Here is a 15,900-nt window from a genome sequence, read left to right on the forward strand (position 1 = left end):
GGTATATAAGTGCTTCGTTTGTTTTTTTAATTATTTCATATGATTTTTTGTTTATTTTTAAGGTGGTTCGACTAGGTTACCCAAAGCTTAAACCCCGCTAGATGGCGTCACTTTCGCAAGTTTTCAGGTTTTATTTTTTTGTGGAATAGTGTTGGTATCTGTATACTTAAAAGTATGTTTAGCGCACTCTTTACATAAATATTGAACTATTATAATAAACATTGAATACTTCATTAGTGCAAAAAACACTTTTAAAGTCGACAGAGTGTTTCTGTCATGCTATTTCCTACTATTACTCACACATGCAAACAGTGTTTCCGTGATGCTTGTAGTAGACAATTTCATGCAGTGTAAGTATGCTGCAATGGCGTTGCGGTATGTTCGTGGAAATACGTGCAAGAGGATTCGGGTTCGAGACTGGTACGACAGGGGTACTTTTTTTTGTCCTTTTTGTGTTATCTTATGTTTCTTATACCTTTTATTCTTCGAATTCTTGTCCGATTCCGATATAACCGAAATATATTTCAGTGATATCGGAAACGGCTCTAACGATTTCGATGAAATTTGCTGTAAGGGGTTCGATCTAGCTAGGTCTTATCTCTGGGAAAACGAGCATTTTTGAGTTTTTACTTATGTTTTCTTATTCTCCCAGATATTCAGTATTATTAATAAATTAGTTTATAACGTTTTATAAAAATATGTGACGTTTTGAACTAAAAGGTACCACATTGTCGGTTGTCGATTAGGTTGATTTCATTTTGAAGCTTTATGGAAATATGACAACAATAAGTAGGTACCCGTTTGGTTGAAAACGCCACATATATTGAAAACCTGACTTTCACAAATCTCACCTTTTTGGGTTCTTCCAACTCAGAAAGGATGGAGAATACTGACGATTCTTAGTAGCACTAGCCCAAGGAAGTCCAGGTTTGTAAGTGTTAGGTATCAGTTTTTTTTAAAGGGCTAAATATAGTTCTACAAGTAAAGCAATCCCTTACTACCCAGCCTCTATAGTATTTTTCAAACTGGAAGGGTACGATGATAGATTTCATCTCCATACAATTTATAACCTAATAATGCCAAATGTTGCAAAATTATATTGAATTGAGATCTATCATCGTACCCTTGCAGTTTGAAATAGTTATTTACGATACAAGTGCGGAAAAGAGAAAATTCGCAACTCGTGTCGATTAAAACACTTCCTTCGGTCGTGTTTCAATTTATCGCCACTCGTTGCCAATTTCCTACTTTTCGCACTTGTATCGTAATGTACTAATAATAAAGTAGTAATTGTAAAATAAAATTAAAACTTTTTTTATATATTTTTTTTGGATTTAAGTAGGTACAGTGAGTAACAACATTGCATGGCCTTCTAATTATAACTATTATAGAAAACGGGATATTTATCATGTTTATTTATATTATTTATTTCTCGATATTTTGGCCGGTCTTGCAAGACCAGTCGTTGTGGAGATCCCTGGGGAGGTCTATGTCCAGCAGTGGATGTCTTGTTGGTGTAGATGGATTCACACAACAAATGAAATAACATTTTTTCATATTTGTTATCCGTAGTTGTCCCTGTACCTGAAAGAAAAATAATATCATGATAGCACAAAATCTCTAATGTTATAGGAAGAAAGATGATGCAACAATATGGATTCTAATAAAGTTATCATTTACTTACCTAGTAATAATTGTGTTTTTCATTCATAGACAAAATTCCATAATTTTCATCCCCAGGAAATGTTTTATTTTACTTTATTGCAGTGAGGATGTCCTGATTTTTTCTGGCTAATGAAGGAAAACATTTTATTTCCAAGAATGCCTCTTCATTTTGCACAATACCTAAAAAAAACCTAGAGTTAGTGACACATTGACTATTCGGCAACCAAAACAGTAATAATTACATTATATAGGTATTGTTCACTGCTTATATCTACCATTACGGAAGAAGTGAGAATTATTTTCTAAAAAGATCGGCACGAGAAAATTACAATGTACAATGAAGGAATGAAACTGTACCTACCTTACGAAACTTCACCATCATGAATTCCGCTTCAATTGAGTCTGAATTTTTCTGGATTTTCGCGGACCAGAACACCGATGATTTTTGTAACTTGATTTAGACGTTGCTATCATTTTCAATTTATACCAACAAATTGACACAATAAACATGACCCTATGTGTCAGTGTCAACACTGTCAAATAAAAATGCACTAAACATGACGGCACTGCAAATCCTGCCAGGTCGGCCAGGCAACGTCGCCAACGTCATAGAGTGGCAACGCCGCACGCAACGTATTTGTACACGACATTTGTGACACACACATACGTAAAATTGATGAAAAAATTACGTTGATTTATGTATGATTTCTGTATGAAACAAAGTTTTTCTATTAATTTAGCGCAAACGAATATTCAAAAGTAGATAAATGAGCAAATATTTGTGTAGTAATAGTGTGTAGTGCCTTAATTAAAGCAGATTGAATTTTGTATGAAAATCGAACCACCTTAAATACTTTTTCACCAGACCAAAGATAAAGGCTCTTTTTATTGTTCAAAAACAGATAAGAAAGTTGCAATTTATTTTGAGTTATTTCCTTATGTTGGCCGGTTGAATTTTATTTTAAATGATGATTTTGAATGATAAATATTTAATAACGTTAATTTGTGTTTTTTGGTTTGATTTTTTTTGATAGCGAAGACCGGCAGCGTCGCGCCGCTGCACCCGACGTGCGCGGTGTCGTGGGATATTTGTAGGTACCTATATGTATACCTGGCTATATATAGTATGCCGAAACCGAATTATCCCAGTGTTTCTCAAATTATTTCATGACGCCGTTTGACCGAAAGTTTGAAAGAAACTACATTAATTTTAAACTTAATATAAAATAAATTATTTACAAAATCACATAACTGTACATTTTCATGTTTAATAGCTTCTGTCATCAGTCAATGGCGACTGTACCACCTGTTAAGCGGTTAGTAAAGAAGTTGCTGTGGGCCTACCGCGAACCACGTTTGACGTGTTACCTCTCTGTCGCACTCGTAAATTCGTTAGTTTCGTACGTAAGCGTGACATGCAGGGGGGAACACGTCGAACGTGGTTCGCGGTAAGCCCTCTGAGTTTCTAGTCGAAGGTAGCTGAGTTTAAGGCTGAAACTGGTTGGAACTAGTCTTAATTTGAAGAAGTCGTTTTTACGAGATTGCGCAAAAAAAACCGTTCGTGTCTGAAGTCCCGAGTCGAGTTTACTAGGAGTCTTCCTGGCTGGCTACTTGCAGGAACAATTGTTGTTGGGGCTGATGCTGCGCCTTCGATGACACCTGACAGTCCTGACACAGAATAGTTCGTGATAAATGTGGGGAAATTAAGCAATGATATTATAACTACAGATAATCATTTTTTTAAATTTTGTTTTTACTTAGGAATGGTGACAATGTTGATACCATAAATGAATTCAGCACCCCCGATTTATACGAAAACGATCCCAAACCCGGCCTAGCAGCTTCACCGATGTAGATAATCAAGATAAAAATGAGAGCCCTAAATAAACCTTGAAGAGCGGATATCTCAAAAACTACAAGATATCGTAAAACTTGACTGAATAAAACTTGTAACAAATTAAATCTCTTTTCATTTTGTATAAGTGGCCAAGTCGCTCAGACGCATAGTTTCCGAGATAAAATCGGAAAACCGAAAAATGGAACCTTCAAACCCCCCTCTCCCCCCCAGCACCAGGGTTATGACCGGGGACTTTTGATATGTTCATCTCCTAACTAGTCCTAACAAAGCTACGAAGTTAAAAATTGTGTTCCTTGCATTTCCCTCTATACCTTTTTTTGGGCCTTTTATTTCCTGGCCCTCGAGGAAATGAAAGTTAATTCAATTTTCTCCAAAAATGACCTCAAAACAAGTGACAATTTCTCCGAAAATCTACGTAATTTTGATACTTAAACAATCTACAACATTTGCTGAAACTATTCTTAAATTGATGTCAATTTGTATAATTCACCACCATAATTTTTTGATGAATTTTAAAAACTGCCCCTTCATATATTACCGGCGACGCACGCTCGCGACCTCATTATTGACCTAGGCAAGATGAGAAGACGTGCTAATAGTAACCATACTTGTTATTTAGATATAACGTAACAAAACGAGTATAATTTCAACGACCAAATCTATCAATTTTACATTTTTGCTCCAAAATCGACACCGGCCTCTTAAAAATCATAAAAATCACTGTCTCGGGCGAGGTTCACTCGCGACTCTGGATCACAAGCCCATCCAGTGGCGGATTTACCACTAGGCTGAGTAGGCTGAAGCCTAGGGCGGCAGATTTTAGGGGGCGGCAAATTTGGGCCAAAAAAATATTTAATTTTGCTGCCCAGGGTCGACCAGAATTTTGCCGTTCCCCTATTTTTTGGTAAAATTTAAATAACATGCATTACATGCCGAAACTGGGATAGAGTGCTCTCGATATCAGGTTCAAGATTTTCACGACTTTCCAGCACCACAGAACGAGGGATATTAGTACGGCCTGTGTAATACGCATCCCCAGTACCTACTATCGTCTGCATAGCAATGATATTCATTGATATGCAGCAATAACAGCGTTGGGGATAGCACAGAACCTAGCGGAACGCCAGCGATTGGAGGAGCTTCCGTCTACTACGGCTCATATGAGTCTACCGGACAAAAAGCTAGCCATCCATTTGTAGAACATAGTCCCTCGACCTCGAGCAGACACTACCGAACGCCTTCACTTCCCTTCCCAACTTCCCAAAGTGACGTGACAGCAAAGTGACGTCAGCGACGTCATAATTGGAAAAATGGAAAATTTATTGATTACAAAAGCTCACCTGTATAATCTGCGAGTTGTGTGGCTGCGCTTGTATGATGATGGGTTGCGTGGGATTATTCTGCACTTATTACCGTCATTATTAGGAAATTACCCTCATCTACTCGAAGGTTAGCATGGAGAGATCCCTTATAGGGATAAGTTCGACTTTATAACTATTTCTGTAAATGTTATGTAAAACTGTCTTGTCTACAATAAAGTGATCACTACTACTTCTGTATAGACAATGAAACATTTCTTTTATTAGCTACTAAAACAAAAAACTATAAGTTTTACAAATTTTAATTAAAAATGACTTAAGTATCTTATAAACACATGGTATTGTCGATATAGTATAAGGTATTTGAATACATAACTGAAGTATTTAATATCTGTATACATTCATAAATCACTAATCGATATGATAAAATGCTTAACAATTAGCTTAGGGCAAATTACGTTTAAATTAAAAAATAAAACAATGTAAATTTGTGTCCAACCAGGGGTGCGAAACTCCTAGCTTCGGGCAAACTCGGCTCCGTTCGGCTCAGCATTCTTCTTCTTCTTCTTCTTTTAAAATTATGGCTTCAGCCCAGTGGGACTATTTCGCCAGTATCAAGGTATTGAGAGGTTTACAAACGACAAAAATTGTACGGTTGTACAAGACAGTGTACGGTGATTTGTTAGCTCTTGTAAATCGATAGCTAGACTTTACAAGAAGCACGTGGACTACCGGCCGTTGACTCCAAGATGGTGGTTAAACGCGCTTCAAAATTAATTCTCCATTCACTGCACACTACCACATTAGTTTACTGTATAATAAGCTATCGATATTACACTTTAAACAATATTAATAAGCAAAAAACAAAGTAATTAATCACGATGCTAACTATCAAGATGGCGCTCGAACCGGAAGTCCCCGGCTCAGCATTGCTCCGAGCAATTATTAGGGTTGACACAACTTGACGTCCCTTTGCGTGCACGACCACAGATAAGATAATGACCTGAATTTTGACAACCCTAAATAGCCGAAAGGGATAGTGCCATACATTAGAAAGGGACATCATGATTCGACCCTGAACCACTGTCAAACTTTCTGTACGGTAGTAATATTATTTATTCTGTGGTCTAACACAGCACTTCAGGAGCACTCCTTAAAATTTTGCATATGCCAAAAAATTACATTTAGACTTGAAGCATTTTTCTTGTTGATTGTTTTTTTTTAACACGATAGAAAGAGTTGCAGTCTTTGTATAACGTTTTCTACTGAGTAGATTTTGATGAATGACTGAGATGTCATTTGATTTGTCCTTGGGTGACATGGGCTACTTTTTTTTTTTTTTACATTTATGGCCTGGATGCGAGTCCTTTAAGCCAAGTCTTTATTTTGCTATTTTTAAAACACTTCATTTAAAGGGTTAAATGGCAGAGAATGCACTAGTAATTTTGTTAATACACTTCACTTTAAATCTTCAAACATTCTAAAACGTTTTTTAGCACAAGAAAAAGGGTGAACAATCTTGACGTGTAGTTTTATTGAAAAATGCATATAAAAAATAGTAACTAATACTTATGAAACCAAATAAATCAAGCTCAGCTAATCAGCGCTGTGCGGTCAATTCTTAATGAAATGGCTGGCGCAGCATATGCTGAGCCCTTTCCTTTTGTCGCGCATGCCAATTGTTAATGTTATTTGTAAATATACTCCTGTAATCTCTCTTTTTTTTTGTGTGGCAATATTTTTTTTCTTATTCTTATTGTTAAATGTAAATGATCATCACTAAAAGTATAAAACAAAGTCGCTTTCCGCTGACCTGTATGTCTGTCCCTATGTATGCTTAGATCTTTAAAACTACGCAACGGATTTTTTTTAATAGATAGAGTGATTCAAGAGGAAGGTTTATTTGTATAATTTGTAAAGGTTTTGTGTAAATTAGTTGAACTACCCGTGCGTAGCCGGGGCGGGTCGCTAGTATTATATATGCTATATATTTGTTACATATTCGCTGTGAATTATTTTTCAACAAGAAGACACGTCAAGATTGTTTACCCTTTTTCTAATGCTTTTAGCAAACAAGTATTATATTATGTAGTGTAATTTAAAAACTTATTATTTAAAATAAGGATTTTTTGATTGCACGATTGTTGCCTAATAACAGTGTATATGTATAATAATTATAAGTAATAGATACAGTGAAGCTACATGGGTATGAGATACACAACACTTTTGAGCTCCGTGGGATACCTGGAACAAAAAATAATCATGTTTCTGTACTGTTGCCCAACCCCTCTTGAACAGCGAGAGGAGGCAGTGGGATGTTTAACCCCTTTTTAGGGATCCGTACCCAAAGGGTAGAGACGGGACCCTATTACTAAGACTCCACTGTCCGTCTGGCTTTCACCAGGCTGTATCTCATGAACAGTGATAGCTAGACAGTTGAAATTTTTACAGATGATGTATTTATGTTGCCGCTATAACAACAAATACTAAAAAGTACGGAACCCTCGGTGCGCGAGTCCGACTCGCACTTGGTCGGTTTTTTTTTTAGGATTTAGCGAAGACAACACGATCTTGGCGTGTCTTTTTATTGAAAAACGCTTTAAAAATATAGTAACTAATACTTATGAAACCAAAAGAATGTAAATGAACATATATGCTATATAATTATTACATATTTCATCATCATCATCATCATGTCAGCCGATAGACGTCCACTGCTGGACATAGGCCTCCCCCAAGGCTCGCCACTCCGACCGATCCTGTGCCGCTCGCAACCACCGAATTCCCGCGACCTTCACCAGGTCGTCGCTCCATCTCGTTGGAGGCCTACCGGCAGTTCGTCTTCCGGTACGCGGACGCCACTCCAGACCCTTCCGGCCCCACCGGCCATCAGTTCTGCGAGCAATGTGCCCCGCCCACTGCCACTTAAGGTTTGCAATTCTGCGAGCTATGTCGGTGACCCTAGTTCTACTGCGGATATCATCATTTCTGACTCTATCACGCAGAGAAACCCCGAGCATAGCTCTCTCCATTGCCCTTTGCGTGACCTTGAGCCTTCTTATGAGGCCCATCGTTAGCGCCCACGTCTCAGATCCGTATGTCATCACTGGCAACACACACTGGTCAAAAACTTTTGACTTAAGACACTGCGGCAATTTGGACGAAAAATACTGTGGAGCTTCCCGAACGCTGCCCAACCGAGTCGGATTCGACGAGTGACCTCTTTCTCGAAGTTGGACCTACCTAACTGGACTGTTTGTCATTACATATTTGCTGTGACTTATTTTTCAAAAGTGTTTTTCAATAAATAGACACGTCAAAATCGTATAAGTTTCAATTTAGATTTGACAAAATTAAAAAAAGTCCACAATTCATTAACTGTGAGTTTTATCACAGCTGTTGTATCTCCAAATATATAAAAAATAAATTAAAAAAACGCCATTGCAAACTTTTTTGTTAATGATCCAATGGGGTTGGCAACTGTCAAAGGTTTGCAGAGATAGCGCCATCTAGCTTGCCCCTCTTTCTATGAGATTTGGCTTAAAGGGTTGGCATCCAGGGCATTAAAAAAACAAACAGGGCAAGCTCCTGCTGGCGCCATCTGCTAAACATTTCGACCGGCCAACCCCATTGTGATGAAAATAGATACACGACGATCTAAGGATTATTTAATTTTTCGAAATAAAATAGAATGAATGCGCTAAAAATACAGATCAGAGATGTCTTTTAATAATAATTCGTGGTAAAATTTGAGAAAAGAAAAGTGAGAGATATTATTAACTTATTTACTTCTTTACGATTTGATTTTCACCCTTCATTGTCTATTCTGACTAACGTCTATAAATTGGGCCATAATTACATTATAGAATTTATTTTTAACCAATTTGAAGTTCATTTTGGTTAAACCAAAGAGACTTAAGTAAGCATAGAGTGCTCACTGCATACATCAGTTTTGTTACCAAAAAGACTATTATTTTCGTAGTCGACATGTAGCGTCAAGTAGCGGTATTATCAGTACTGCTACTCGACACTAGATGTCACTTGTGTCGCGACTGACGAAAAGTGTATTGCACAACAATAGGGGATATTACTGCAATGTTCTGCCACCAGAGTGCAGGTCTAGCCTTTTTAGTAAACCATAGAGTAAGTTATACATACTGTACCTTTAATAGGTTTTTGACAAGTTTTCAGAGATAATAAAATATTATGACATTGATGCATCAAGGCGGTTTGTTTACAGAGGACCTACCGGGAAACGCTAATCCGAAAATTCGCTATCTGCCTCTTTATCGCTCGAATATGCAAGAGTGACAGAGATGTTAGATAAAGAAAATTTCTTGTTTCACGATAGACCCTCAGATTGTGGTAGTGGCGCCCTTGCGAGAGTTTCGCGTAATATTCCCTATTTACAACTAATATTATAAGCAGAAGGAGTTGAAAATAGAGTTCCGGTTATAATATTAGCTGAAAATCGTTGAGCATTAACTTTCCGTTTGTCGCGACATCTATTGTCAAGTAGCAGTACTGATAATTCCGACTGATGTCAACTACGAAAATAATAGTCGTTTTGGTAACAAAACTGATGTACTGAGGCTTGTCGGAGGCCGACATCTCTGACAGCTTGTCCAGCCATTCATACTATAACTTACATGGTAGTTTCAGTCCTTATGCAGGAACTTGTTGAAGGCCTGGTAGGAGGTCTCCAGGTCGAAGATGAGCTGTCTCCCCTGGGCCTCGGACAGCTCGTCGGAGGCCGACATCTCTGATAGCTTGTCCAGCCATTCTTCGACCTGAAAGTTTTAATGTTACTGCATTAACTTTGATCGCCAATAAGAATTGAACTTTGACAGGTCTGCTCGAAATGTTGTCATACATAAAAAATATGAGGATCATATTGTCAACATTGTCACTTCGTCAATAGTATGGTAGTGGTGGGTGAGCATTTCTTTAAAAAAATGCCATTTTCATTAATTTTGCATTAAAAGGGCTCGCGATCCTGACTAGAAACAACACAAAAGTGGCAAAAAACGTCACATAAAAAAAATGGCAAAAAAAAAGAAACGCTCGGTTGGTGACAGTGAGGACAGAAGCGAAAGCCTTCGAAGAGCAGAGGCGAGTGGAACTCGACGCAAAGCGTGACGAGTTAAAGGCCCGACCACCTGCAGTCATCAAATACAACTTTGTTGAAGGGTTGCTGACTTGCAGTGAGTGTGGAAGTACATTTGCTGCTAAAGTCGGTTATATCAGCCACCTGAAAGCTCACGAATCACGAACGTCGCTCTCATTAATCAGTGCAACAGTCGCCGTGGTCGAAACCGGCCAGGGCAGTATGATGACGGTAGTTGTTTCCAAATGTGGAATTAGCAAATTACAGGCTGATGGATGGATTAGTAAATAATCTCCCTAAGCGCTACTTGCACCATCCCCCTAACCCGGGGTTAAGCGGTTAAACTGTTAACCCAGTGTCAAATTGTACTGGTAACCATTGTACTGGTAACTATATGTTTAACCGGTTAACGCCGGGTTAGTGGAATGGTGCAAGTGGGCCTAATAGAAATTAACAATTAAATATAATTTGTTTTCTTAATTCGTCACTAGTTCCGTTCTTAGATCGTCACTTGTTTCATAGGTGAAAAAGAAAAAGTTCACCAATCAGAACGAGATTTCACCTCTCAGTTCTGGCGTGGCTCCGGCACACCAACTCAAACTATCTGAGGTACCAAAGCTTACAGAATAGCCGTCAACTCGTGTATTATTATTCACTAACCTTCAATTTCCCTTCAAAGTCCTCAGGCAGCATCATGAGACGGTCCATGATGTCCCGCAGGCTCAGGCTGCTCAGGCTGGATCATGTCCATGGCACGGAACTCTAGACGGAGCGCATCAGAGGCACTTTAACAGAGTGGCTGACATTACTAACCTTCAATTTCCCTTCAAAGTCCTCAGGCAGCATCATGAGACGGTCCATGATGTCCCGCAGGCTCAGGCTGCTCAGGCTGGATCATGTCCATGGCACGGAACTCTAGACGGAGCTCATCAGAGGCACTTTAACAGAGTGGCTGACATTACTAACCTTCAATTTCCCTTCAAAGTCCTCGGGCAGCATCATGAGACGGTCCATGGTGTCCCGCAAGTCCCGGAGCTCGGGCTGGATCATGTCCATGGCACGGAACTCCAGACGGAGCTTGTCCATCAGGGTGATGAATAGCTGGAAACATACAACAGTTTATTAATATTAGGGAATGCTCCCAGTCTTAAGAATAGGGATATACTGGTTCCGGGATTAATTTTGTATACTTAAACATTTGTTTTATACTTTAGAGGTGAATCAACTATTAGTGCCATTTTCAACCAAAACGGATAAGGCGCTATTTCCATATAGCTTCTATTTGAAATCAACCTTATCGACAACCGACAATGTGGTACCTCTTGGGTGAAAACGTTACATTTATTGTTGTTTTTCTGTCAGCCCTCAGCCAGGTGACAATAGCAGCACAGTTTCTTGGAAGAACTATTGTAATAGTAATAGAAGAAAAACTATTGTACCACATTATATTATCATGGTTATATCGTGTGTTATGAATGCTTGAGGTTCTGCGAGACGAGGAATGAACGGCCTTCTTCTGTTATATGTTAATTTTGATTTGTGTACTATGTGTATGAAATGTCTATTGGTTTCACAGTGCTTTGGATCACTGTTATGCCGTGAAATGTAATGAATAAAAATAATAATAATAATAATAAGCCCGCAGGGCAGCTTGTGGCGAGCTGTTGGGGAGTGACGACCCCACGGGCCCGAGTGCTCCAGAGAGTCGGGCTCCGTCTCCGGTGTGTCTTCGTCGGTCGGAGTAGACCCCAAGGGGACCCGTAGGACTCTCAGCTCTGGCTTGCCTTCATTGGCCGTCCAGAGGGGAGTCGTAAGAACTATATGCTCCAGGGGTGGAAGTGTTAAAGGGCATAACGCCGCGAGTAACTTCGGAGAAAGCGCAGCACACCTCTCGACACCCCTGAGCCGCCCACGCCGGTGTTGCGCCTGGCCGTCTTTACGATGGCGCATCAGGTGCCCATCTAACGAGTGGCGAGTCACCGCCTGCCTCGATAGCACTGTATAGCACAATGTTATGGCAGGTGTCCGAAACTCTTAGCAATAGCCCAGTCTTATATTCCACCCAAATTTAAGCCATAGACCAGGACTCTTTCCACTTTTCTATAATAGCTCCCAATGCCTGCTGAAACCGGTTTACGGGTATCTATTTATGTACCCGTGAATGGGTTCCAGCAGGCGTTCTACATGACATCAAAACTCTCCAAACGGCATCTACGTGTTGGATCTATATCCCCACGCACGCCTTATAAATGACCGGGCCTGAAAACCCGAGAGTTTATAACGGAGATACAAATAATAATAATAATGGTTCATGGATGGCTCATTGTGGAAAAGGCTTATAACTACCAGAAAAATACATGTTTGGTTAATTTAAATACCATACTAGAATTTAACATTTTCGCCGCCATGAAGTAATAAAGTTTCATCAAAGCGATGTCAAAAATTGTAAACAAGTACAACATATGAAGTTGTGGAGTGTGGGGCACGAAATGTACTGGCTTAAATAAAGTCGATGGCGGCGAAAAGGTCAAAGGGTGACTCAGGCACTCTTGTTTGATACCAAGGGCCAGTCTTTGATAGAGAAATATAGTCTTATTGCGATTGCTATAAGAGGAAAGAGAATATAGTGCCATGCTTTGTCCCTATCCCCGACCGGGTGGCATCATAGGTAGGAGGTGATGGCGAAATAACGAAATTTATAAGAGTGAAAGAGAAAAATCCTATGCTGCCCAAATTTTATATGAATATTCTTTCTCTTACCCCCGGTCGCTTGGTGGCATGTCTATAACTACTTGTATATACTATGTCTATGTTTGATACTCACTGAAACAATCTCAGCAATGTATTTGTTGGTGTTGCCCTTGTCATCCTTGATCAGGTTGGGTTTGTTCTCTCTTATCCGCTCCAGCGCAGCCGGGCAGTCTAACTGGAAATATTTACAAAATATCTGAGTCAACACAAAATGTATACCGAACATTCTCCTCACATGTGAAAGTCAAAAACCAACATTGTAAAATTGCAGGGAGTAAAAGCCAGATAGGAAAAAAAAACACAAAATGTGACAGTTTAAATATGTTTTAACTATTTCTATTACTTAAATGTTACATTACATTTAGTTTTTATTCCTGTTTTGTTAATGTTGTGTTAATAAAAGCACTTTTCACCCCATTACTAAATATATTAATGTGCTAAAATTTCAATAAATGTGTACAATCATTTTACATGACAGCCATATAAAAATTAACTGTCATTTAACATGAGAGCTATAATATATCTGTTGTTCTAGGTTTATAAAACAAAAATGACTCATTGTTTCTAGTGGTATTAAAAAAAATACAGTTACAAATTATTGGGCGTTAAAGTGATGAAATATTGATCTTATCTTGTTAACTACTAAAATAGGTCAGTAATATTGCCAAACCTCAAATTAAAATAATTATTACAGTTTAGATTCACATGTTTTAGTGACTCGCACGACATGTTTAATAATTATTTTAATGTTAGTATGTCTCACAACAGTTTAAATTCGAAACCTCACATTTTTTGGTAGTTACACCATTATAAATAAATTTTATTTAACATCTTTGAAGTTATTAACATCAGTATTGAAGCAAATATTGAATAACTGACCAGGAACCTTTTAATGAAAATGTAAAGGTATATCAAACACTGGGGTGGACTTACTCTGAACTTAGTAATGAAGGCCTCAATATTAGGGAACTCCGTGCCTTGCACTTGCTTGAACGCGACCTTGTATTGCACAAGCAGGCGGCTACACGCCGCAGTATATTCTGGAGCCAGCACCAAGTCCCTCATATATGCTTTCTCGAGATGCTGAAGTGTACTAACTACAGCATACAATTCTGCCATGTTATCATGCCTGATAAAAATAGCATAAACATTTTTATAAATGACTAAAGTCTTAAACAAGGCTATAAAGCTAGTAAATGAGCTAAAAATTGATAATTGGAAGCAATAGACAAATATTGATTATAATTCGTTAGTTTGAGAATATAAGAGGTTTTCAGGTAAAATACTTACTTTTCACGCTCTCTGGCATTGCGATAGAGCTTAACTTCTTCGTATAACTCAGGTCTTGTGTCTGAAAAAGTGGTAAACTGCTGATAATTGGGAAACACAAAGGATAAACATGAGATCACGAAGAAAAGTACAAACCTTGCATTGTAAACGTATTCCGGTGATGATTAAACGTAAGGCAAGCTTAGAAAGGTAATAATTGAGTGGAACACGCACTAATTTTAACGCGAATAAATAGAAAACATATTTATTTTATTTTACTAAGACGATGACAAATCCTTTCGCCCTTTACTTTAATCGAGTTTTGACACTTTTGACGTAAAATTGAACGAATGAAAAGATTGGTAACTAATCTGATAGTGATGTCTATGGATGGTATAGTCTAGTCTAGTCTCCATGGTGATGTCGTTAAATTTTGCTGTTGCAATAAAATTATTTCCAGCTAAAAAATGCAGCGTGCGAAACGTTCTTGTATTGAGGCCTGCGGAACTAAAAGCTCGCTCCAGACTACGCGGCGCGAAGCCACGAACGCGAGTGTGGAGTTGATTTCACTGATTAGCGAACTTGACTCCACACTCGCGTTCGCGGCTTCGCGCCGCGATTCTCGCACGAGTGTGGAGGTGGCTTCAGGTTCGGTCGTTTACAGCATGGCAACACTGGCATACTGGCAAGATGACGTAATTGTCCAATATGGCGGATGACGCGCGCAGACCCTGCCGCCCGCGCCCGTAGTATCTTCGGCAACTGCCATTCGTCTCAAACGATTTCACCTTGCTATGAATAAAAACGGTGAATAACTCGTGTACGAAATTGTTCAAGTAACAATCTGATTGTTGGACCTCAAAAGTGCGTTGTGAAACTGCGTTTGTAAAGGTGGATTCGTGGTTGGTGTTGTATTTACCAGTTCTGTCTTTATTTTGTTGAAACTGAAGTGTTTACGTGCTAAAACCGGAGTATTGTGAGTTAACATAGCGGTGCTCGGGCTTCGCACTTGCCGTTTAATGGGATCTTGTTGATTATCAGGTCAGTATTTTTGAATTACGATTGTAAACTTAACATTCTTGATTTAGCAGTTCTTATCTGACTGAAAATGTTAAGTTTTCATACATATTTTGGGCAAATTTTTAATTAAAAACTATTGTAAGTGTAAAACACGTAATATGACGTTACTATAGTATTAAAATTTGTATAGTAGGTAGTAAATAGTCTAAATAGTTTTATTCTTATTGGAATGTACTGGGACCGAGCGTGTAGGGCGCGGTGCCGGTTGTCCTAGATTTCTTTGAGTACATCCACACAGGTAGTTTGGCACGTAGGCTGGTCCGAAGGCAACGCTTTTATGGTCAGTTTTTGTCACGAAATTGTTATCGTGTGGCTTTTGTCGCGTGCTGAATTTGCGGAGTTTTTTTGAGCAGTTGTTAAGTTAAATGGTTGGATTTAGTCATGATACATTAAATTTTACCAAATTACTTAGAGAGAGTTGTTTCATAGATCTTAATAGTAACGAAAATACTTTGCAGACTATTTTTGCACAGCACAGTACCTAGTTACAAATGTTAGATTTTGTTAACAATAAAAAAAAAACTAATTCAAAATTTCAACTTTGGGAACAAATCAAATTATTTTATTAAATATTTTTGATTTGTGTTTATAAGTAGTCACACGACTACACCTAATATATGACATCTATTACAGTTTATAATTCAAAATTTGTTTATTGTACCGGACTTATAAAAACAATTCTTATAAGTTTCCATTAATACATTCAAACAACATGAATGGCATTTTTTTAGATACTATATGAAATGTAATCAAATCTCTAAATAAAGCCAATCTCAATTGATTGATTGCTAAAATATAAACTTTAATCTAAATCATGATATTACTTGTAATCTTAGTAATTTAAGTCTAAG

General features: G+C 38.3%; 2 protein-coding genes across 2 annotated transcripts in view; one reads left to right on the plus strand and one right to left on the minus strand.

Moving 5' to 3' along the window:
* Positions 1-5,130: 5,130 nt before the first annotated feature.
* On the minus strand, positions 5,131-14,287 carry LOC134750987 (vacuolar protein sorting-associated protein 28 homolog). Its single transcript, XM_063686290.1, has 7 exons — positions 14,126-14,287; positions 13,991-14,051; positions 13,634-13,829; positions 12,774-12,875; positions 10,916-11,050; positions 9,492-9,632; positions 5,131-7,086 (listed from the first exon to the last, which is right to left on the minus strand). Exons 1-6 carry the CDS (start codon positions 14,130-14,132, stop codon positions 9,501-9,503), a joined length of 633 nt encoding a protein of 210 aa, XP_063542360.1. The 5' UTR covers positions 14,133-14,287; the 3' UTR covers positions 5,131-7,086; positions 9,492-9,500.
* Positions 14,288-14,697: 410 nt separating this feature from the next.
* LOC134750944 (protein 4.1 homolog) overlaps positions 14,698-15,900 on the plus strand; it is a 117,893-nt gene continuing 116,690 nt past the window's right edge. The window contains exon 1 of the mRNA XM_063686205.1: positions 14,698-15,010. The gene's annotated coding sequence lies outside the window, so the exon portion shown is untranslated. The remainder of the gene's footprint in view (positions 15,011-15,900) is intronic.

Source organism: Cydia strobilella, chromosome 21 (genome assembly GCF_947568885.1).
Source record: "Cydia strobilella chromosome 21, ilCydStro3.1, whole genome shotgun sequence".
NCBI classification, from domain to species: domain Eukaryota; kingdom Metazoa; phylum Arthropoda; class Insecta; order Lepidoptera; family Tortricidae; genus Cydia; species Cydia strobilella.